At 52.3% G+C, this 22,644-nt stretch overlaps 1 protein-coding gene across 2 annotated transcripts in view; it reads right to left on the bottom strand.

Moving 5' to 3' along the window:
* XPO6 (exportin 6) overlaps nucleotides 1-22,644 on the bottom strand; it is a 44,985-nt gene continuing 22,341 nt past the window's right edge. For both annotated transcript variants that reach the window (XM_054994600.1, XM_054994601.1), the window contains 15 exons: nucleotides 22,331-22,439; nucleotides 21,810-21,902; nucleotides 13,832-13,901; nucleotides 12,476-12,635; nucleotides 11,698-11,790; nucleotides 9,603-9,747; nucleotides 8,739-8,885; nucleotides 7,400-7,589; nucleotides 7,016-7,171; nucleotides 5,791-5,905; nucleotides 5,326-5,497; nucleotides 4,220-4,381; nucleotides 2,046-2,144; nucleotides 1,281-1,511; nucleotides 1-697 (listed from right to left, as the gene is read on the bottom strand). In XM_054994600.1, coding sequence (XP_054850575.1) covers nucleotides 596-697; nucleotides 1,281-1,511; nucleotides 2,046-2,144; nucleotides 4,220-4,381; nucleotides 5,326-5,497; nucleotides 5,791-5,905; nucleotides 7,016-7,171; nucleotides 7,400-7,589; nucleotides 8,739-8,885; nucleotides 9,603-9,747; nucleotides 11,698-11,790; nucleotides 12,476-12,635; nucleotides 13,832-13,901; nucleotides 21,810-21,902; nucleotides 22,331-22,439 — 2,044 coding nt within the window. In that variant the 3' untranslated portion in view covers nucleotides 1-595. The remainder of the gene's footprint in view (nucleotides 698-1,280; nucleotides 1,512-2,045; nucleotides 2,145-4,219; nucleotides 4,382-5,325; nucleotides 5,498-5,790; nucleotides 5,906-7,015; nucleotides 7,172-7,399; nucleotides 7,590-8,738; nucleotides 8,886-9,602; nucleotides 9,748-11,697; nucleotides 11,791-12,475; nucleotides 12,636-13,831; nucleotides 13,902-21,809; nucleotides 21,903-22,330; nucleotides 22,440-22,644) is intronic.

Raw genomic sequence — 22,644 nt, 5'->3', positions numbered from 1 at the left:
TTTAGAACAACAAAGTAAGCACTTTTTATTTCCATTAAGCACATTTTAGTATCACAATGAAATGATGAGAAAAATGTATATTTAAAAAAACCCCAAAGTCTCTTTCTAAACCCCCCCCCCACCAATAGCAGGGAAGCTTCAAGGCAATTCAAAAACCAACAGGGGGGTGGAGGGGGGGCATCCCTCTCCCAATGGCCAGAGAGGGAAGGCAGGTGGAATGACGCGAAGGTGGGAACATCTGAAGTAGTCTTTGGCGTTTCTGCCTCATGATTGATGCACAAAACCAGTCACCAAAACCTGCTGACACGACTGAATGCTGGGGGGAGTTAAGACGAGAACGCCCAGCGGGAGGAATGGCCTGTGGCTGGCCTTAAGACACCCTGCAGGAAAAGGGAGCTGCCAACTGAGCCGCAGGGAGAACTGAGAAAGAAAGATGGGGAGGGCGAGGGAGGGTGTGGTGTGTGTTGTGTGCGCGGCGTGCAGCTCCGGTGCGTGGCCCGCATGCAAGATGCTGCGTCCTGCAGAGGCAGTGGTGATGCGAAGAGGGCAGGTCTGCTCTCGACACCAACTGGAGCCCAAGGCCTCGTGCTGGGGACTATAGCTTCACGGTCCCGGGGGGCAGGCTGTCATTGCAGAGTCTGTAGTAGCGCAAGTCATTCACTAGCCTGTGCACGTTCTGGGTGAATGATGGCAGGTCCTGGAAAGAAGAGGCAAAAGGCAAAGAGCACCATCAGCCCTTGAAGTCCAAGCAGAAGCAGCTGGGACTCCACGAGTGAGCCGCAAAAGGTTTGCTGACGGTACTTATTCAGAGCGTTTTGTAAACCATTTGCCTTTCAGGCAAAGGAGCAAGATGAATCCAGTGCCTGGGAGAGGCCTGTTCCAGCGCTCTAAATTGCAGTCACCCTGGGCAATTTCAGCTGTTTAAGAACCGAGAGGACCAAAATATCACCGGGCGGGGCTGGGAGCAGGCTGGAGTGTTTAAAGGAAGTGTAGCTTAGGGGGGGGAAGCAGCAATAAAGCGAAAGAGAACACCACCCGCGTGAGCTCAGTGACACGGCCAACGCACGGCGTTTTGTTTTGGGGAGGCCGCACACACGCAGCTCGTTTGCCACACCCTGATCAAGGGGACATGCCTGCTGCTGCGTCGGCGTTCTTTACTCAGGCCCACCGCGGGGGAAGGGAAACAGCAGCCAAAGCATGTCCTGCAGCTATGCGAGTGCCCATGCAGTTCAGGGCCAGGGTGAGATGGTGCGGCAAGTGCCCTGCCCTCTCCGCCTTACCCTGTCCATTTTGAAGTTCCTTCCAAGGACACTTTTCTGGTTGGCATCAACACCATCACAGCTGGCTAAGAACTCAGGGAGGAAGGCTGAATAGAAACTGTCAAAGTCCACCGAGGCCATGTTGTAGATGGCAATGCCGATTTCTTCTTGCAAGAGATCATGCGACTTGTGGACCAAGACTTGAAGCAGCACATTCACAAACTGAAAGAGCATGGTTGTCCGAAAGATCTTCTATAGGAACAGAAGAAAAAAAGAAGCCTTAAGACCCACCTCCAAAAAGAACCCTAATCTTGTAGAATGCTCTGGGAACGAAGGACTGCAGAGACACAGCCCAGTTGGGGTTTTCCACAAGCCCACACAACTATTTCCAGCGGCACACGGACGCTGCCTTGATGCTAGACCCTTCTGCTGCGCAAAACGGCTTCTCTTGAAGCCCCCGGGCACCAAGCGAAGCCCAGGCCTGAAGAATCTTCGCAGCCTAGCCCTCCCCCCTCCATTTCAGTCTATCTGACCTCACAAGGACTGAAAACTGTTAACTCCTTGAAGCCACAGGGCCCTCTCCAAGGAATGGGCTGTTTGCAGCAACGAGCAGGCTAGTACCTGGGATACCATCAAGGAAGCAGCACCTAGCTTTGGCATAATAGGAGTATTTCCTGCACTTGAGGGGGCCTACCGGTATGCCTTTTCTCACAGCATTTTGGATGACCCATGTATAAATCTTCCACAGTCTAAGTGGGTGTGTGTGTGTGTTAGGGGGAGACCCACCTTGTGGTACAGCTTCTGCTTTGTGTTCAGCGTCTCCAGATAGCACAGGTTCTGCTTGAACAGATGGATATCGGGTTGCAGGAAGGACTGGCCGAAAGCCTACAGAACAGAAAAGCTTCTCAGGTCATGGCAGAACGGCTGGGCTGCTGGCCATCCAAGGCTAACAGGCCAGTTCAGCAGCCGTCGATGGAGCGCAAGCCATCCACACACACCCGTCAAGCTCCTAGAGAGCGACTCTCAGTTCACTGGGCTGACCTCCATCTTCTGGCTGTTTAGATTCAGGGCACTAACGTGTGGCTTGCTTGAGCTGACTTAAGTGTTCAACATCATGATTTAGCATTGCCTGGAGAGCTTCCTTGAACCGCACATTCCCAACACTAGTTAACTGCGCAGCAGAAGCTAGCTATTTGGAAAAGCCAATGAATAAAAAAAAAAATCAGGTACGAATTTCAGAGACGGATCCACAAGCAGGAGTCCAGCGGCACCTTCCATTTGCTGAGCTACGACTGCGCAAGACTCCTGGTTAGTTTTGTGGGTGCTGGAGGCCCCTCGAACATGTCCAGGATATGGATTCATATGGAAGAGCCGTTTTCTTGATGTTAAAAGAACTCACGCTCTCAGGGCTGGGGAGCCAGTCTCTTTACTAACGTCAACCACTAGAAGCAGGAACGGGAGGGATTCAGTGGCCTGCTCTGACAAGACTGAGTCGCCAGGGGAAGAAGAATGAAGCCAGGGCTGGAACAGGGCCTTTCTCCTGTTCTCCTCAAATCGCTGGTTGAATAAGAGGGTGGACCAACAGGGCAGGTCCCAATGAACTGCACGCATTACGGGAATGGTCAGAGGTAGGAGAGAAGCTGCACTCTGACCCTGGTGGCAGCGGGCAGACAAGCTGGATACAGGCACCCCACCCCACACAATGTTACCACCCCACACAATGTTAAAGGAAGAGCCCCTTTCCCAAAAACTGCAAGCTGGCTGAGAAGGCAAAGAGCCAGATTGGGCTTGGCTGGGAGCAAGCATGGGTTGACAGGCACTTTGGGGACTACAGCCCCCAACTCATATTCTGCTTACAAATTAACAGAAGGGCCAGTACTTGGGAAAGTGTGTGGTAAGAGTGCAGGCATTTGAAGAGCTGGATGGGGGGGGGAATGTCCCCCCAGACAAAAACATCAACAGCCTCTCAATAGATCCCAGATAAAGGATGATGCTGGAGACAGCAGCTCACAGCGCTTGGAGAGAGGATGTTTTCACAGACCAATATGTTTTCTGTTTAGATGAGACCTCCTCAATAACTAGTGGGCAAGAAAAGGGCTGCAATTCACAGCTAGCAGGTTCATTTGAGCCAAGAGGTGGCTTACGATTCTCACAACAGGGGTGCCCAACATTGCATGTCATTCTCACTCGTGTAATCAGAGTTAAAATGAGCAGCTGTGCTTTTTAAGCCCTCCTCTTACTAAGAAATTTGAAGTGTGCACAGAGCTGCAAAATGCATTCTAGCTTGCATTTCTCTCGTACGTTGTGTCAGAGCCACATTTGAGCTATGCCACCTTTTCAACGGCCCTGTTTTCTCACAGCTCTCAGGCCGCAAGAGAACGAATGTATCCCACAGGTTATACCATCAGATTAGGGCCACGGGAGACCCCATGTCCAAATCCACCCTCCGCCATGAAGCTCATGGGCATATTTGGCCCAGCCATGCTCTCTCAGCCTAAGCTGTCTAATTGCAAGGACAACATGGTCAAAGGTGACCCCCGTCTGCAGAGCTCACACACATGGCAGCCTGATATCAAAACCAGACCGACTGACAGTCTTGTCTACTCCGACAGGCTCTCTGGGGTAAAGGTCTTCCACATCTACTCCCTGAGCCTTGTCATGGGAGACGCTGGGGACTGACCCTGGGACTGTCTGCATGCCAAGGGGGTGCTCTCCTGAGCCACGGTCCCGCCCACCCCCAGCTTCTTGCAATAAGGGCAGGTTAAGCAATGCAATAGATAGAACACTCCCACCAGGAAGACCTCTTTTAAGGAACGCACTAAGAAATCCTTCTGGAACTGACCAAGGGGTCTATTTGAGCAAGGATCTTGTTTCTGCTGGCAGCTGGACTGCCTGCTTCTGGGCAAAAGCAAGCAAGGCATGGCAGCCACTAGCAAATGGCAAGAGTTCCCCCCTGATACCTGCATAATGGCACTGAATTGCGGCTCGTTGTCCATCTGCTCATCAGCTACCCCTCTCTGGACACTGGCCAGGATGCTGGACTTGAAGAAGTACCGCCAGTTGTGATGAAGGACCCGGAAGAGCAGCTCGAAGAGCTCCGCTTTCACATCTGGGGAGGATCGCTTGGGAAGACAGGAAAAGGGCACCTGTATGTCAGCACAACTGCCTCAACCAATCTCCGCCACTGACACAGCCGAGGACAGCAGATAGCCAGAGAGATTCTCTCACCAAAATAAGCTTTGTGATAGGGCAGAAGTACAAAGCAATAACTAAGGGGGTAGATATGCACCAGGCACATTTTAAGTGCTGCCCTTTTAGAAAACTGATTGCTGCCGAGTATGTCATGGCTACATAAATACATACAATTTTAATTCTGCCTTCCCTCTTCCAGTACAGTAAAGGCCTTCAAGCCTCAGGAGCGTCAGCGCGGTCATGCAGTCATCCCTACACTGGGTCAAAGAGCCCCTATCAAGCCCTCATTTTTTCTTCCTTTTGGAACAACCTATGGCTACTGTGCCTGCATGGAGAGCCAGGATGCCACGCCCCCCCATCTCTCTTTGTGTGCACACTAACAAGCAACAAGTGCATTTAGAACAACTCAGTGAGGGCTCCAAGTAGAGGAGGGGATTCCTCCATGTCTCTGCCCCTTGGCTTGTTGTCCAGTGTGGTACACCTCCCAAGTTACAGCTTCTGTTTTCTGTCTCCCTAGAGCCTGCCTTGAGTTCATAACTGAACATACATGAAGCTGCCTTCTTCTGAGTCAAGATCCTTAGTCCATCGAGGGCAGTATTGTCTCCTCCGACTGGCAGCGGTTCTCCAGCATCTCGGGTGGAAGTCTCTCACACCAGCTACTACCTCTTCACTAGAAATGCTGGGGACTGAACCTGGGGCCTTCTGCATGCAAAGCCAATGCTCCGCCTCTGAGCCATGGCCCCTCTTGCCTTCCTGTCATGTGGCTCTGATGTCACATGCTTGCAGCTCCGCGGGTCCCAGGTCTCACAAGGCTGAAGACTCCTGCTCTACAGACTTCTGCAATCCAGGCAACCTGAGTTCTGAAAGGCCTTACCTCTGCCACGATTGGGTAGACCTGCTCCATGGAGAGTGAGATGATGCTGGGCAAGAAGGGCTTGAACACTTGGCCCGGCTCTTGCACCACCACCTGGAGTATCTTCAGGAACTTTTCCACCACTCGGCAGCCAGTGCTCCCATCATGGAGGATGCTCTCCGCCAGCTGCTCTCTAAGCCACAACCACAAATACACAAAGTCAAGGGCCTTCCCAGGAAACAAAGAGAGCCCCACATTAAAAAAAAATGCAAGTTCTGGGTCCAGGAAGCTCGAAATTATTTCCAAGCACTAAATGTAATTATTGGTTCCTCCCTTGCAACTCAGGCCAATAAACAAAACTCAAGTGATTCAGGATAGGATGCCAAGTTTTTGCTAAGCTCCGTTGGGACAGCACCATCGTGACCCGTTTTCTAGGATACATCCCAAGCAGGCACATTTCAGACAACGGCGGGCAAAGGTGGGTACCTGGTAAACATGTTGAGGAACGTCTGGATGACCTGCTCAGTGAAAGGCACGCCCATCTGCACCCGCAGCCCTTGGAAGAGGGTGAGGAAGAAGCTCAGCATCTTGTCCGTCACATCTGAGAGGAGGAGGAGGAAGAGCCGGAAGGAAAGTGTTACCAATCCCAGCAAAGCTCGGTTGCTATCTGATGCTGAGGTTTACATCAGTTAACCACCCCCCGCCCTCTCCTGACACAGCGAATGCTGCCACTGACATCTTAGCTCTCCTCTCCCAGCAGGAGCCAGAAATTGACTGATAAGTGGCTGCTGACAGGCCTCTGAACCGTGTCACAGCATGAGGACATGCTCAGCCCCTTGGTAAGATGCTGGATTCATTCCTGAAACCGTTTATATCAGAATCCAGCGGCCCCCTGTGGCAAAGCAGGACAAAAGGGGAAAACGAAGTCCTCTTTTACCAGACCCTCAAGATGTTACTCCCCCTTCAGATCCCATTCATTTCAAACACGCACACAACACACAATCCTAGAAACAGAAGCAATCCCTGCCAAGTTCCAGGGGGCTTGCATCAACATGTACAGACATGGGTTTGCAATCTCAATCGAGAGTTGCATCTAATAAGCTCTGTTTCTGCAAGCATTATGGAGGTCCTGTCGACTCTGGAAATGTATATGGCCAAGTGCAAGGATTGGCAAAGCTGAGCTGCAAACCGAAATCACTGTGTTAGCACTACCCTGTGTTGGAGCCATGCTTTAATGTAACAGCAAGCCAGGATTTCTTTGCTGTATGAATGAGACGGGGGGAGGAACGCTGAGGGGCTAGCACACTCTCTCCTCCCCTCTCACACAGAAAGAGAGTAATTTATTTCTTGGTTTGCAGCACACCATGGGTTGCCGTTAAAGCTCATGTGGTAAACTGTGGTTTGGTCTTCCCAAGAAGTGGGACTGCAACCCATTGTTTTAGAACCTCTATTTCCTGGGGGAAAGCAACCCACATCTTACCAGGCTGAATTTAACAAACGATGGCTTGTCTAAACAGGGCAAATCTGACTGATTAGCTGGCTGGAAGCTAGAGCAGCAGGGGGTGCAAGGATTGCGTAGAATCACTCACGCAACAGCATGCTACAAAGTGCCATTATGTTTGAACCTTGCCTGTAGACTTTAACCCTATCAGCACCCCAGAGCAGGGTCACTGAACTACTCAGAACAGCAAGGGTGGCCATGTGGTTATACCTGACTGATGAATGAAGGCAGGGAAGAGAGCTAGCGAGACCTGCACGGACTCCTGCAGCGACTGGTAGCAGATCTGGCGGGACTTGGTGGCTTCTCCAGAGATACTCTCCACGATGTCTTCCAAGACACTAAGCGTCTGATGGATCACCATCTTGGCTGCAAGGTTGAAAATGTTAAAGCCATTATCACACACAGGTTGGTTAGTGGAGAGGAAAGTCATGAAAGAACAGTTACAGGGTCAAGGGAAATGACACAAATATACACTCTAGTGCCTGCCACCTGCATGAGTGACCGCACTGTCTATACCTCCCTTGCAAGCGGTGTACCCATGCCCATAAGCAAAGCCACTTAGGAGACGTAAGATGTGTGTCATGGTAGACTTACTATCATCCTGCTGTACTTTCCTCTGTGGCAAGATGGCACTGGACTTCAAGCTGCGGTAATTTCTGGTGAGGGCCGAGACCAGGCTGGCATGGTTGGTGGAGCGAATGGCCCACTGCTGTTCGCTCTCAGGGAGGTTTGGCCATGGTAGCAGCAGGATATTCGACAGCGCCCTGCAGACCAGTATCTGAGCCTGCAGAAAGTGAGATGAAACGGGACACACAAAAAGAGCTTTAAGGGTTGGGGGGAGAACCAGAACAAGTCAAGCAAGCGACAGCAAGAACTCTGGCAGCAGGCAGGAGGATGCTAGCAGCAGACAGTTCTGAACCACTGGTGTCGCCACTGCAGTGTAGCTGCTGTAAACAGCAAGGAAGTGAAGCGCAAGCCGCAGTGGAAGGCACAAGCCCCATGCTAGGGAGATGACTCTGACTGATGACTAAACGGGGGTGGCGCAATCTGTTGTGCGGGAAGGTGGGCAGTAAGGGGATATCCAATCTTTCCCTACCCCACATTCTCATCTGTCTCTCCCATTCAACCAGAGGGTCTTATGTCCAGTCAAAGAGTGCAACCAGGAGAAAAGCAATTGAGCAGAGGAGATTTGGAGGGTAAGCGCACAGGCAGAGGAATATTTCGGCCCTTATTCTCCTCATAACTCCCCCCGCCCCCATCCCTGCTTTGCATCTATTTAGTGTAAGCCTGTAATCTGAGAGGTCAGGAATATCCTCAAAGTCACCAATTTTCAATTATGGGTTAACAAATATCCTCCCGCCATTTGCCGTTGGGACAGCTCCAAAAGACAGATTTCTTTATGGTGATGCGTTCCGAAAGGCGAAGGAAAAAATATGGAACAAACTGGCTCTGGCTGCTCATGGGGAATCTCTCTGGGGCAGGAGGAGGCAGGGACATGTGGCCCTGAGTGGCCAAAGTAATTCAGATTCTGACAAGGCTGCACAGCAACTGGGACTGGGATATTCTGGACTGAGCCTCTCACCCCTCCAAAGGTCAGTTATGAACACAGAGGGCTTTGTGCCACGCCAGTGGCAGTGATGTTCTCTAGAGGAAGACACACTTGCTAATTAAATTAATCAGGATGATTCTGTTCCTAGTGTTCAGATTTATTTATTTAGCAGAACAAGAAGGTTTTTGTCCCGATCTGTGCAACTGATGAAGGCCAGCAGGACCTCCTAACTGCATAGAGCAGCCCCCCAAAGGGCAGAGAGACAGCCCCCCCCAAAGCTTCTGTTTCCATGAAACTCCATATTATAGCCCTGTCCGCAATCTAGAACCATTAGATGCTGGCTGGCAAATGCGCTGCTGCACCCCAAAACGACTGCTGGCTCACCTTATCAGGAAGACGCTGTGCAGAACTCTCTGTGATCCTGTTGAACATTTTCTGTATGGCTGGAATGCTGATCAGAAACACAGGCCTCACTGTAGTGGCCAAGGAGACCAGCAGGTGGCAGGCTGACAGCAGCAGCTTCTCTTGCACCTGGGGACAGAAAGGCGTTCACCCTGTGCCATCGCCGGAGGGCGTGGGATTTGGTCCAAAGGGGAGGTGCCCGAAGAGACAACATCACCCAAACAACAGGTGTTCTTTTTGAGTCCATGAGGCAACTCTCCTTCAGAACGGGAAGCCAAGCTCTTCTAACAAGGAAACTACCCGAGAACCCAGCTACGAATTCTCCTTTGCTCTAGGGTTACAGGCGGCTTGTTTTTTAAAGCTCCCAGGAAAACCCAAGTATGAACAGCCAAGGAAAGATGGTAAGAAACAGCGAAAGAAGCCTTCCGATTGGGAGCCCCCCTAAAGGATCCTAACGCATCCATGTCTCTGTAGGAGGGGTGGACGAGCAGCAGGATGGAAATCTGAAAGGCTCCTGCGCTCTCGTTCTGAACTCTCTTCTCAAGCCTCCAATGCAGAGAGATTTCTTGAGCAGAACGATCTGAAGTCGCCCCACCTTTTAGAAAAAGGTAGCTGACTGTTTCACACAAGGCTGTCATTTGCTTTGACACAAACCCAACAGCGTTCCTCTGGCAACACGGGCGAGGCTGCCCCCGTTGCCCCCGCCCCCCGCGTTACCTAGGGGGCAACAGATCCTTTTACTCCCCCTGCGCTTGAGCTACTGCACCAAATGACCGCCGGTGGACTATCTCAGAGCTGCTCTACAAGCTGGTGTTTAATACAAGATGGCCATTTGGATGCTGGTACCTTGAAGCTGATGAGTGGAGTGATGGCTTCCAGGGAGGTGGAGATGAGAGAGATGAACTGCTCTTGATTCTGCCGATGAACTTCGCCGTAGAACTGGGCCAGCCAGTGGCAGTACGCCTGCAGAGCAGCCAGTGACTGGGCATGCCTGGGGAGAAAAGCAATCTTCTGGGTAGAGTAGAAGCGAGCCTTCAAAAAGGCACACGCGGTTGTGGCAAGGAGAAAGGAAACACTGTTGGAACGATTCAATACGGATAAAGCACTACACGAAAAGCGAATTAGGGAGACCAAACCAGGGAGACATGGAAAGAAAGACCAGATTGATACACAGCCTGAACTTTGAGTAAATACTGAAAGCTGTCATTGGCCATGATCTTCGATGGGCATAAACCACCACCTCTCTGTGCCTTGGCCTCAAGACACTTTTGAAATGAGTGAAAAACAATCAGACACTGCAGACTTGGACAGCCTGAAAAATCAGCAGTGGCTGAACATAGCCTAACTCAAACAGGGCACAGTATCTTATTCCAGGACACCAAAATACTGGACAACACTTCCAACTACTTTGTCAGACTGCACAGGGAAGCCATTGAAATTCACAAGCATAAGCAAAACTTCAACAGGAAAGAAGAAACCTTAAGAATGAACAGAGCATGGGCTCCAGTTCTGAAAAACACCAGGCCAACAAAACACTCCACACCCGACAATAGCCCTGCAGAGAAGATTAGCACATCAAGCACCAATCCATATGCAAAAGAACCTCCTCAGGATACAATGAAGCCTCCCGCCATTAGCATTCCACACCCTGGGAAACTCTTACAGAATGACTCAGCTCAACCCCACCCCTCCTGAGTAGATACAAATGACCTACATCCTTTCCACACTGTGACACTGAGAGATCTCTGTCTTTTGGTGCTACACCTCTGAAGATGCCAGCCACAGCTGCTGGCGAAACGTCAGGAACTACAATGCCAAGACCACGGCAATACAGCCCGGAAAACCCCCAACAACCATCGGTCTCCGGCCGTGAAAGCCTTCGACAATACAATCCTGTTTTAGTCGGGAAGTTCTAGCCCCTCAAAGGTGTGCAATTCTCACTCCATAACTGAGACAGGAGCACCTGGTTACGGAGCTCAACAGATACACTCTTCTCCAGACTTCTTCCCCAACCCCCAAGCAAACATACCCCGATTGCGTCAAATCTGTACTTGCTTTATGAAATCTGAAAAAACAAGCCGCATTTGGTTCATCACAAGGAAACAATTATTTCACCGCGTTAGCACAGGGCCTTCAGGAAGCCTTTACAAGTCCCTCTGCTGAGGCATAACAGAGACCCGAGTGGCTGCAGCGGCCTCAGAAGAGCCCTGCTGGATCAGAACCAGCAGTCCCTGCATCCTGTTTCACACAGCAGCCAAGCAGCTACCCTGGAGGGCAAACAACTGGGCAGAGAGGCCGAGGCTTTCCCCCAGTGTTGTCTCTGAGCACTGGGGATTCAGAGGCTGGCTGCCACTGACGGATCTCTCCTCCACAGCAGCCTTATGACAGCAATCGCACTGCTGCTGAGCGAAGAGTTTGGGGAAAGGGGAGGAGAACAATCCTTGTGTCTGGGCCTGCAGGACCCGCAAAATGACATACCTCTCATAATCCTTAGAAGAAAACAATGGTCTATTTTTGCTAAGCGGGCCACTGGTGAAGCTGCTGTTACAGGAGCTTCACAAGCAGAGGCTGAAGGAAGAGGAGCCAAGGAGCGAAGCCCACTTGGGGAGAAAACAGCACACCAACCACACCAGAAAGCCAGAGCCAGTCCTCTGGGTCCTGCCGATCGCAGGCTGGAGAAATATGTATCGGGGCATTAACTCCTTCCCCTCTGATACAATTAACCAGCACACACCAACTGGTTTTGCAGATGGAGACCAGGGCAAAACAAACATTTCTGGGCCCTGCTGCCTTCCCATCCAGGAAAGAGATCTTTGTGATAGAGACTGCAGGGAGAATGACCCCACAGAGGCCCATGAAGAATTTGCACTGTGCTTCCCAGTTTCAATACGAGAACATCACGGAAGTTGGACATTGTGCTTAAAAGACTGCCGATACTTACACATCAATGAGGTCAGGTTTGAGCACAGATGGCACAGCAGTTTCAATGTTGTACAGCTTGATCTGGGACCCATACAGGGTTACCTTGACTAACCTGGGGGAAGAAGCAAGATCAGAAGTGGCGGTGGGGAAGTGCAATGAAAAAGGGGAAGGAGGGCATCATGGCCATAACAACGTGCCTCAGACCGAGTCAGACCACGGATTCATCGAGTTCCGGTCACCCTGCATGGTGCTTCCCTGAGCTCATTTAATTGGATTGAATCTGTGACCCTGTGCATGCAAAGCAGGTGCCTCCATCACTGAGCCACCCATGTTAAGATAGATCCCCTCTATACATGTTAAGCATGAAAACAGGTATTTCATGCTATCTATAGCCTGCCTTCCCAATGAGACACAGCGTAGTACAATACAATCAACAGCTGGGACTTTCAATAAACTTTCAAACAATGCTACAGGGTAAGGATTGCAGATATTTGAAAACAATAGAGCTGTGGATAGGGCTCAACAAATAACCTGACAGCAGCTGGTCTAGGCAATACGGATCTCCGGTACATCCCAGTTCCTCAGGCCTTACCAGTTTTTCCAAGTACCATGGCAACATCTCCACGCCCCTGCTGGCCTCAGACTCATGCCCAACCCATGCTCCCTTAAGATACTTTCTGTAAGGAGAAATGCTAGTTTGGACTGATGCATCAACAGCTGCCAGAAGTGGGGAAGGCACAAGGAACATGCCCATCCCGTGCTCTGTGAACATTTCAGCAGAGTGTCCCACTGCCTACCTCTCCACTACTGTCAGAGCATCTTGGAAACGGGCAGCAAACATGTCTCCGGTGAAGTACTCGGCTAGGCGGCCCACAGCCTGCAGCAAGGAGCTGAGATCTCGCAAAGAGCAGTGGAGACGCCGACAGTCATTCTCGGCAGTAATGTTCAGCCTGTGACCTGAAAAGGACAGCATGAACCTTTCAACATAAACACAAGGAAAGAGCCAGGCAGAAGCGATTCATAGGGTCTACAGATGAGGACAAAGGACTACTGTTACAATCTGAAGGAACAGTTCCACACACACATCCCTCAAATACTTAATAAAAATTTAAATACAACGCTCATACATAGTCCCTAACCTTGTAACACACCAAGCACTCAAATGAGAAATCTAATTATAGAGCTCGCCTACCAGGAAATGAAGCGTTTGCTGTAATCATGTTACATGCATTTGCTTTGCATTAGCCATCTTGCGGGTCACAGTTCAGGCACTGAATGCTAGACGAGGCGCTGGTAAAGTGCGACTGTTAAAAGCTGGCCATTTTTGTCTTTTATGTGCCTTCACAAGGTTTCCGTACTTGGTGTATTTGTGCCAGTACAAATCCAATCCATACAGCATTGATCTACTTCAGAATTACTGCCATCACGAACCCTAAAAACACTCCATGTATGTTCAGACACTGTTCTCAAAGCCCAAAATTATCAGCACTGTTTTCAGAACCTGCATATATACAGGACAGCGAAACTATAGCATCTCAGAAACCAAGGCCCAAGGTTTGGGTCAAGAGATTCAGCTGCAGCCCCAAAGCCACTTAGCCAAGGTTAAAATCTAAGGCTGATGAATAACGCAGGACTTGCTTCTGAGTAGACCTGCTTAGCAGTGCACTTGTAAGCTGTTCTGAACTAAAAGGAAAGGCCGGGTAGAAATATTTCAATAGTCATCCATGGAGCGATTGGATTTTCCTACTTCTTTCCCCTTACCTCCCAGTGCCAATAGACAAAAGGAAACACTTCGTTAAAAGTCGTAACAGAAACAAGAGGCAACAGCCCTCCTCATGAACAACAGAGACTGCAGCATGAGTATACGCAGGGCTTTTTTTCAGCAGGAACGCGGGGGAACGGAGTTCCGGAACCTCTTGAAAATAGTCACATGGCTGGTGGCCCCGCCCCCTGATCTCCAGACAGAGGGGAGTTTAGATTGCCCTCCGCGCCGCTGTAGCAATCTAAACTCCCCTCTGTCTGGAGATCAAGGGGCGGGGCCACCAGCCATGTGACCATTTTCTCCCAGGGCAACCCATTGAGTTCCACCACCTCTTTCCCCAGAAAAAAAGCCCCGAGTATACTGGACATCACTCAACAGATGTTGCCCTTACCTGTCCCTGACGTTACTATGAACTGTTGTAGTCCGAGATAGACATCCAAGTTTTCCTGGAGCACTGGGAACTGGGAAAGAGGAAAGGAGGAATGGGATCACGACAGTTTCAGTTGCAAAGAATACAAAACAGGGTTAACATACCTGTAACTTATGTTCATCGAGTTCTTCTGTGCTGACACACATGGGGACTGCGCAGGCGCAGGCCAGCCGCCGGAGAATTTTCTAGAGCTTCCAAGGCTCCGAAGGGGCCGTCTGTCGCGCGCCTCAGCGACCGTTTTCCCGCCCAAACGGTCACGTGATCCTACAGCGACCAACGGCCCCTTCCCTCAGTTCTCCTTTGCCGCCGCTTGACCAATACACTTCAGCCATAACACCTTAAAAACACCAATATCCGTTACAGCCATCACAGTATTGTGCATTGGAGTTCACAGCGGGGTAGGAGGGAGGGTTGTGTGTCAGCACAGAAGAACTCGATGAACATAAGTTACAGGTATGTTAACCCTGTTTTCATCTTCGTTCTTCTGTGCCTCCACACATGGGAGTGTACCAAGCTTCACACAATAAGGAAGGCGGGGGTGAAGTCCAACACAATTTTATTGAACAAACAAGAACAACAATAAATAGATATGCATATATACATCTATGTAAAAAACTGTGTAAGGACACATAAATATTCAATATTTACATATATACACACCCCCAGGTACATATATACACACTTTCACCAAGGGTACCCAGCAGGTACGCCAAGAAAGTCATTCCAAAACTCCCTCAGGAAAAAAGGGAGTGTAAGACAGCCTTGGCCACAGATACATCCTGCTCCGCATTGACATCAACGGCGTAATGCCTGACAAAGGTGTCTGCAGAGGACCATGTGGCTGCTTTACAAATGTTAACCAGGGGCACCCCCCTGAGGAGTGCCGAAGAGGATGCTTGGGACCGCGTGGAGTGGGCTCTGACATGGAGCGGGCAAGCCACCCCTGCCAGGGAATAGGCCTTGCTAATGGCCGTCACAATCCACCTAGACAGGGTCTGTGAGGAAGCCCTGTTACCCTTGTCCTTGGCCCCAAAACATACAAACAGGTGAGGACAGGAGCGGAATTCCTTCGTCCTATCCAGGTAATAGGCTAGGGCCCTCTTCAAGTCTAGGGAATGAAGGGCCTTTTCCCCCTTAGAGGAAGGTTGAGGAAAAAATGCAGGCAGTGAGATATCCTGCGAGAGGTGGAAGGCGGACACCACCTTGGGCAGGAACCCGAGGCAGGGACGCAGGACCACCTTGTTGGGATGAAACACAAGAAAAGGGGGGTCAGACCGCAGTGCAGACAGCTCACTGACCCTCCTAGCCGACGTGACGGCCACCAAGAATGCTACCTTGTAGGATAGCATATCCAAGGGGCATGTAGCCATAGGTTCAAACGGAGGCAACATGAGACGTGAGAGCACCAAAGACAGTGACCACTGAGGCACTGGCGCCGACACAGGTGGGTAAAGATTGTACATGCCCTTAAGGAACTGGCGGGATTGTGGGTGAGAAAACACCGTAGCACCCTCAACTCGGGTGTGAGCAGCTGAAATCGCTGCCAGGTGGACCTTGAGGGAGGAAGCCTTCAAGCCCAGGCCACGCAAGTGGCACAAATACTCGAACACAACCCCCAAGGGACTGTTGTCAGGCACCACTCCTCTGGCAAGTGCCCAGAGCTCAAACCTGCGCCACTTGGCCGCATAAGCGCGCCTAGTGGATGGCCGACGAGCATTCAGGAGGACCCTCTGTACCTCGTCAGTAAAGCCTATCGGGGAGGAACGATCCGCCAAGCCGTTAGGTGCAGCTTCCTGGGATCGTGGTGGACCAGGCTCCCGTTCAGGAGAAGGTCTTGCCGAGGGGGCAGACTGACATATGTCCGTTGGGACATCCGCAGGAGCTTCGGGAACCAAACCTGCCGTGGCCAGAAGGGGGCCACCAGGATGCAGTCCGTCCCGTCCTCCTCTATCTTGCACAGGACCCTGGGAATCAAGGGGAATGGAGGAAACATGTAGTGCAAGCCCTGCGTCCACGTAAACTGGAAGGCATCCCCAATAGAGAGGGGGTCGCTCCCTGCCCTGGAACAGAACGTGTGGGCCTTGGTGGTCGCCGCAGTGGCGAACACGTCTATCACTGGATGACCCCACATCCGGAAGATCGGCCCAACGCACTCTCCGTTCAGTTCCCACTCGTGGTCTAGTAACGGGGCCCTGCTGAGGGCATCTGCCCGGGCATTGTCTGACCCAGCCACGTGTATAGCACGGAGCGACACGCCGTTCTTGATAGCCCACTGCCAAGTGAGTGTGGCTTCCCGGCACAGGGCCATGGACACTGTGCCCCCCTGCTGATTCACGTAGTACATGGCAGTCGTGTTGTCCGTCTGCACCAAGACATGACGATTTCTCAGCAGTGCTGTAAGAGACACAAGTGCGAAACGAATGGCCCTTAGTTCAAGCACATTGATATGGAGGGTCTTTTCCCTGTCAGACCAGACATCTTGCACCGACACATCACCACAGTAAGCCCCCCATCCCAACAGAGAGGCATCAGTGGTAACCGTGATGTCATGGTGTTGATACCCGAAAGGGGTCCCTCTAAACAAGTTGTCATCAGACAGCCACCAGTCCAAGGAGGAGAGGATGACCCTCGGGATAGAGAATTTGAGGGACGGAGGGTGCAGCAGAGCATCGTACCTCCGCACAAACCAGTTCTGGAGAGGGCGCATACGCAGCCTAGCGAAAGGCACCACAGAGGTGGCCGCTGCCATATGCCCTAGTAAGCACTGGATAGTGCGCACAGACTGGAACCGGTTCCTTTTAAACATGGACACTAGACCCCTTAGGGACCGAGCCCTCTCCAAGGGGAGCAGGGCCTTACCCTCCACAGAGTCTAAAAGCGCACCAATGTAGGACACCTTGCAGCTGGGCACCAGCTTGGATTTCTCCAAGTTCACCAGGAGCCCCAGGCGTTGGCAAGTGCTAAGTACCAAGCCAATGTCCTGCACCAGCCTAGACTCCGATTCAGCCACGATGAGCCAGTCATCGAGGTACGGAAAGATGGTACAGCCTTCTTCCCGTAGGAAGGAAACCACAGGGGCCACACATTTAGTGAACACTCGTGGGGCAGTGGACAGGCCAAAGGGGAGCACCTTATACCGGAAAACCCTTTGCCGGTAAACAAAACTCAGGTACTTCCTGTGCTCCTTCCGTATGCCCACGTGAAAGTATGCGTCTTTTAAGTCAAGAACCGCAAACCAATCCCCTTGCTTTAGTAAGGCGATCACCGCCGCCAACGTAACCATTTGGAACTTGGTCACCTTGAGGAAGGCATTAAGGCCCCTCAGATCTAAAATGGGACGTAAACCCCCATCCTTCTTAGGGACCAGGAAGAACCTAGAGAAGAAACCCTTTACAGAGTCCTCATAGGGCAATTCTTCCACAGCACCCTTGGCCAAGAGCGACACGATCTCCGCATCCAGCTCGGCCATAGTGTTATTGACAGCTGTCAGGGGTGAACTGCATCTAGGCAGCTCAACGAACTCCAGCCCGTGTCCCAGCTCAACAATAGTTAAGACCCATGAGTCAGATGTTATTGACTCCCACTCAGAGAGGAGTGGACTAAGTCTGTCCGAAAAGTTCGGGGATACGGCTGGCGCGACCCGTCAGTACTGCCTCCCGGCGCCCTGCTGGTCTTTCTGCTGGGCCGGTTGCTGTGCCTGACGAGGCTTGAAGGGCCGACGCCTCCTCTGCTGTTGTGCGGGAGGGTAAGGCCGCTGCTGGTAGGCAGGATACTGATGGTAGCCCGGCCGCTGCTGTTGGTATCTGCCCTGGTAGTGGTAAGGGCCAGACCTGGGAGCGTACCGTGACCTGGAGGAGGGCTTGTCCGCTGGAGCCAGACCCAAAGACCGCGCCGTCTGCCGGTCCTCCTTCTTTTTCTTCAGGGTCTCGTCGGTCGATTTGGAGAACAGCGAGTCCCCCTCAAATGGCATGCTCTCCACCCTGGAACGTACCTCTTGGGACAGGGCCGTAGACCGCAACCAGGAGTGGCGCCTGAGGACCACCGCCGACGCCATACCTCTAGCAGCAGTGTCAGCAGCGTGGCTCCCAGCGTTCATCTGCTGCTTAGACAGCCTCACAGCCTCTGTCTGCAGCAGGGACACCACAGCCTTCTGCTCAGGAGGGAGGTCTCGTGTATAGGATGCCAACTTCTCCCAGAGGTACAGCTGGTACCCTGCCATGATGGTCTGATAGTTGGCAATCCTCAGACCCAGGGAAGAAACAATGTACTGGCGCCTGCCCATGGCATCCAGCTTCTTGCCCTCCTTATCGGCAGGCACCGAGGAGTGACCCGATCGCCTGGGGTTGAACTCCTCTGTGACCAAGGAGGAAGGTGGAGGGTGTTTCACCAGCGCCGGCCAGGTACCCTGCTTGATCTTGTAGAGCTGCTCAATCCTCTTGGATGTTGGAGGCTGATCACAGGGCACCTGCCACACCTTCTCCACAATCTCCTCAATACCCTCGAGCATGGGGAAGCCAACGTACGCCGGATTATCCCCATAGATACGCTTGAGGAGCTTGTCCTTGGTCTGGGGGACTGCCGAAGAGATGTCCATCTCGAGAGCCTTGGCCATCCTTGCCATCTGGTCGGCGTAGATGCGGAGGTCCTCGAATGGGGAGTCCGCAGATGGCACTAGCTCCTCCGCTGGCGATGGTTCGGACCAGGACTCCGACTGGTAGCCGCCAAAGCTCTCCACATCCTCCTCATCGGAACCGAGCTGGGATTCCGGAACCTGGAGCGGAGGGGGAGCCCACGCCGACCTCGATGTCGAAGGCCTCGGTTCCGACACGGAGAAGCCCGCAGGTGCCCCCTCCCATTGGCAACGGTATGGCGAGGGGAGGTAGGAAGCCTGCCGATGCCGGGACGCAGTGGACCGGACTGATCGGACACTGTCCCCGGAACCATGACGCTCACGACCGACCGGAGGTGGAGACGGACGGGCAGGCGACGGACGGCTCCGACGAGGAGACGGGCTCGGTTCCAGCCTCGGCGACCGAAGGGGAAGCGATGGTCGGCTCCGACGGTGCGGGCTCGGCTCCGGACCCGACGAGAATTCCGCGGGCACCGTCTCGAAGGCCATCGGATCCGGCACAGGAACGGTGATGTCTTCTGGCTCCGGGGAGCCCAGGTGAGGGGAAGGCGTGTGAGGAAGCACGATGACCTCCTCCTGAGGAGCGGGACGCGGCGACCGATGATGCTTGGTCTTCTTCTTCTTCTTCGCTGGTTCCGAAGAAGACCTCGGAACCGACGCGCTCCTCACCTTCGAAGGGGACCTCGGCTTCGACCTCTTAGGCTTCATCGGAACCGATCCGGACGTCGGTTCCGACCGGGGACTCGGTACCAGGATCCTCGGTTCCGACGTAGGTCTCGGATCCGACCTGGTAGATGAAGCGCTACGGGGCGGCCGCACCGGTCCCTGCGCTGGAGAGGCCGCTCTCGACGCCGAGGTACTCGGGGGACGCGGTTTCGACCCCGACCTCGCGGAGGCCACTGAGCCAGCTCTGGAATGCCGTTCGGCAGAGGGGCTTGGGCCGGCCTTGGAGGAGGGCAACGGAGCGCCTCCGGACATGACCTTCTGCCACAGGGAGGAATTCAGTCGGGCCTTGCGCTCCTGTCGGGCCTTGCTGGTGAAACCCTGGCAAATTTTACAGGCCGTCACATTATGGGTCTCCCCCAAACAGAACAGGCACAGTTCATGGCCATCGGTCTTGGCCATTTTCGTGTGGCATTGGAGGCAATGCTTGAAGAGAGCCTTTGAGGCCATCTTCAGGGGCACGCGAAAGGAAGGTCAAAAACAGTCCGAGTCAAATTACCGAGTCCACAACAAAGTCCAAAACGAGATCCGAAGAATAGTCGAGGTCACGAAGTCCGAAGTCAAAAGCCAAGCAATCAGTCAGAATAAAGCACGAAGCACAAAAAAGCACAGAGCAACGAAGCTCACGTTCTCTCCAAGCGGCGGCAAGAAGAGAACTGAGGGAAGGGGCCGTTGGTCGCTGTAGGATCACGTGACCGTTTGGGCGGGAAAACGGTCGCTGAGGCGCGCGACAGACGGCCCCTTCGGAGCCTTGGAAGCTCTAGAAAATTCTCCGGCGGCTGGCCTGCGCCTGCGCAGTCCCCATGTGTGGAGGCACAGAAGAACGAAGATGAACTGAAGGTTCTCTCCTGTTCAAGAACCCGGTAATTTAGCCACCTCCTAAATGTTATGCCAGCCTGCCAAATTAAACATAGCACTAAAATCAGGACGGGCCCTGGGGGAACTCGATTTCCTAAGAGACAGAGACCCCTTCCAGAGCACCATCTGGAGATCCAGGCTGAAATCCCCACCGTGCCATGGAAACTTGCTGGGTGACCTGGGGCCAATCAGTCTCTTGCAAGTTAACCTACCTCATAGGGTTGCTGGGAGGATAAAAAAAAGAGAGGAGGAGAATGCTCTAATCTGCTTTGAGATCCCACGAGGGGGAAAAACAAGGCATGAAGATCTAAACCCGAAAATAAAGCAGTAGTCTCAAATGAACCGCTGGTGCGTTCACTCAGACACAAAGCGAGAACCTTGGTAGAGCTGCTTAGATCCCAAAGGATTGCTGTTCACAGACAGCAATCAGCTGTTGCCTTTGCAGTCCGTACGAGCGCTCCCTCCAAGCTCTTCAAACATATTAAGCACAGTAATCAACAAGGTAGGCGGAATCTGTGAGGTGCTGGCCATTTTTAATTTTTTAGGACACTGCTGTACCAGCCCTCCTTCTAGATCATGATGGAGGTGCAGGCAGAGGGACAGCAGCATACCGGAGGCCACCTTGCGAGCTTGTGGCAAAGTCTGGACTGGGGACATTTGATTCAGAGCTCAGAAACTTGGCCGTTCCACTAACTAGCAGAAGTGGCAGGAATGGCCTGAAAGCGGAAGTTTGGAAGATTATGTAAAAGAAACGCCACCTCCAAAGGTGACCAGGCCACACAAGACTCTTCGACGGTCCCCCTTCTAAAAGCCCAGGCCATTTAGAATGCCCAGCCTGGCAACGGGGCAGCAAAACAGGACACACAGCAAAAGGATCAGATGCCTCTGACAACGGCCCAGAAGTCACTGCCATTGGCCAGTGAGAGCACTGCAGGGCTGTCATAGGCTGATTCTGGATGAGTGACACCCGACCTTCTTGCGGGCTACCTGGTGCCATCCTGAACTTCCCATCATTTCTTTGCCGCTATAATTAGGGGAAAAAATGTGCCAGGAAGGGTCTTCTGATTTGAGTTTAAATTGAAAGGCACGGCCTCAGATCTCTGCCAGGGTGCCATGGGGCAGTCAAGCTGCATGTCCCACACGCTCCAAGTTGTTCACTTGTGAAGGGGAGCACAGGGGCCTAATCCTTAAGACTTCTGTGGGAATGCAGCAACAGGAGGTGCATTCCACCAAAAACGCTCCACAGAAGCAGAATTGCAGTGCGCCAACTGGTTGGGCAGGGGAAGCTCATTTGGAGACCCTAGGGCAGTCACTTCCTCTACGCTTAACCTACCTCAAAGGGCTGTTGGGAGGGTACGCTGGAGGAGGAGAACCATATATGCTGCTCTGAACTTCTTGGAGGAAGAATGGGATAAAAAACTAACTTAAACTGGTGCAATGGCAACCAACCAGTAATCCAAGCTAGGGTAAGAATCTCTACCCTGATGGATCTGAATCTTATCGACCCTGCTTGCGAAACCTCCCAATCCCCTGATGGCAGTCCCAGCTGGAGGCACTTTGAATGTCGAGAAGCATTTGAGCTGCACACACATTGCTCCCGGAAACTGGCAAAGCAGCTTGATAACTGGTTGGTGGTGGCCTGCTATAGCTGGCATCACAGGCCCCTGAAATACCAGGGTCTCAGCTCTTAACTAGGTATTGGGTTCAACACTGACAGCACTGGCTTACCAGGGTAGAGAAAGCGCGGGTTGGCAGAAGCTCCATAACTTTGGCCACAACTTCCAAACTCTGGCGCAAGTACCGCTGCCACTCTGTCTGCTGCTGCAGGAGAAAATATTGGGGTCAGCCAATTCTGCTCCCCCCAACCAGGGTGGAGTTTTTCTTTATTGAAGGGGGAGGGGACAACTTTGGACAGAATCCAGCCTCTTGGGCAGATTCTGAAATCCCTGCTTCCATTCAGGTTGCTGGTCCTAGACCATCAAATGGCTTTTCATAATCGTGTGCAAGCATTCAGTAGTTCGTTGGGAAAAAATAGAGGCCCTGGTGCTTTATCTAGCACAACTTCTATATTACACAAGGCAACCTAACTTTCAAAGCTTGCCATTCTAAGACACGGAAGATGCAGAAAGAGCTCCCACCCAACGTAGATTAATGTCGGGAACCTTGGCTGTTACGAGTTACCCAGATGCCATGTCAGCCTCACCCAGACCCATGTTCCCAGTTACCAAGCCCTAAATATTGACTCTTACATCATCATCCAGAGCCTCGTCGTCCAGTTCTTCCAACTGGGCCTGGTTGTACCTGAACTGAATTCGATTCAATACCTCTGTCAGCAGCAGAACCAGAGCATCTTCGTACCTGGGGAAGAGCCAAAGCACAGAGGAGCTCCATCAGGGCAGAACACGGCAGCTCGCAAGGGCGGTTCTAGCAGCACTGGGACCCCACCCGGAGCACCCAAGCAGTTCTATTGTTATTCTATTCCCTGCATGGAATTGTCTCCTTTCCTAGCCTAGCGCTGGGCAGAAAACCAGCTAGCAGGTAGGAGGAGGGAGGGAGGGAGACC

This window comes from Eublepharis macularius, chromosome 12, assembly GCF_028583425.1.
Source record: "Eublepharis macularius isolate TG4126 chromosome 12, MPM_Emac_v1.0, whole genome shotgun sequence".
In the NCBI taxonomy this organism is placed as follows: domain Eukaryota; kingdom Metazoa; phylum Chordata; class Lepidosauria; order Squamata; family Eublepharidae; genus Eublepharis; species Eublepharis macularius.
This window is presented reverse-complemented; position numbering and strand designations above follow the sequence as displayed.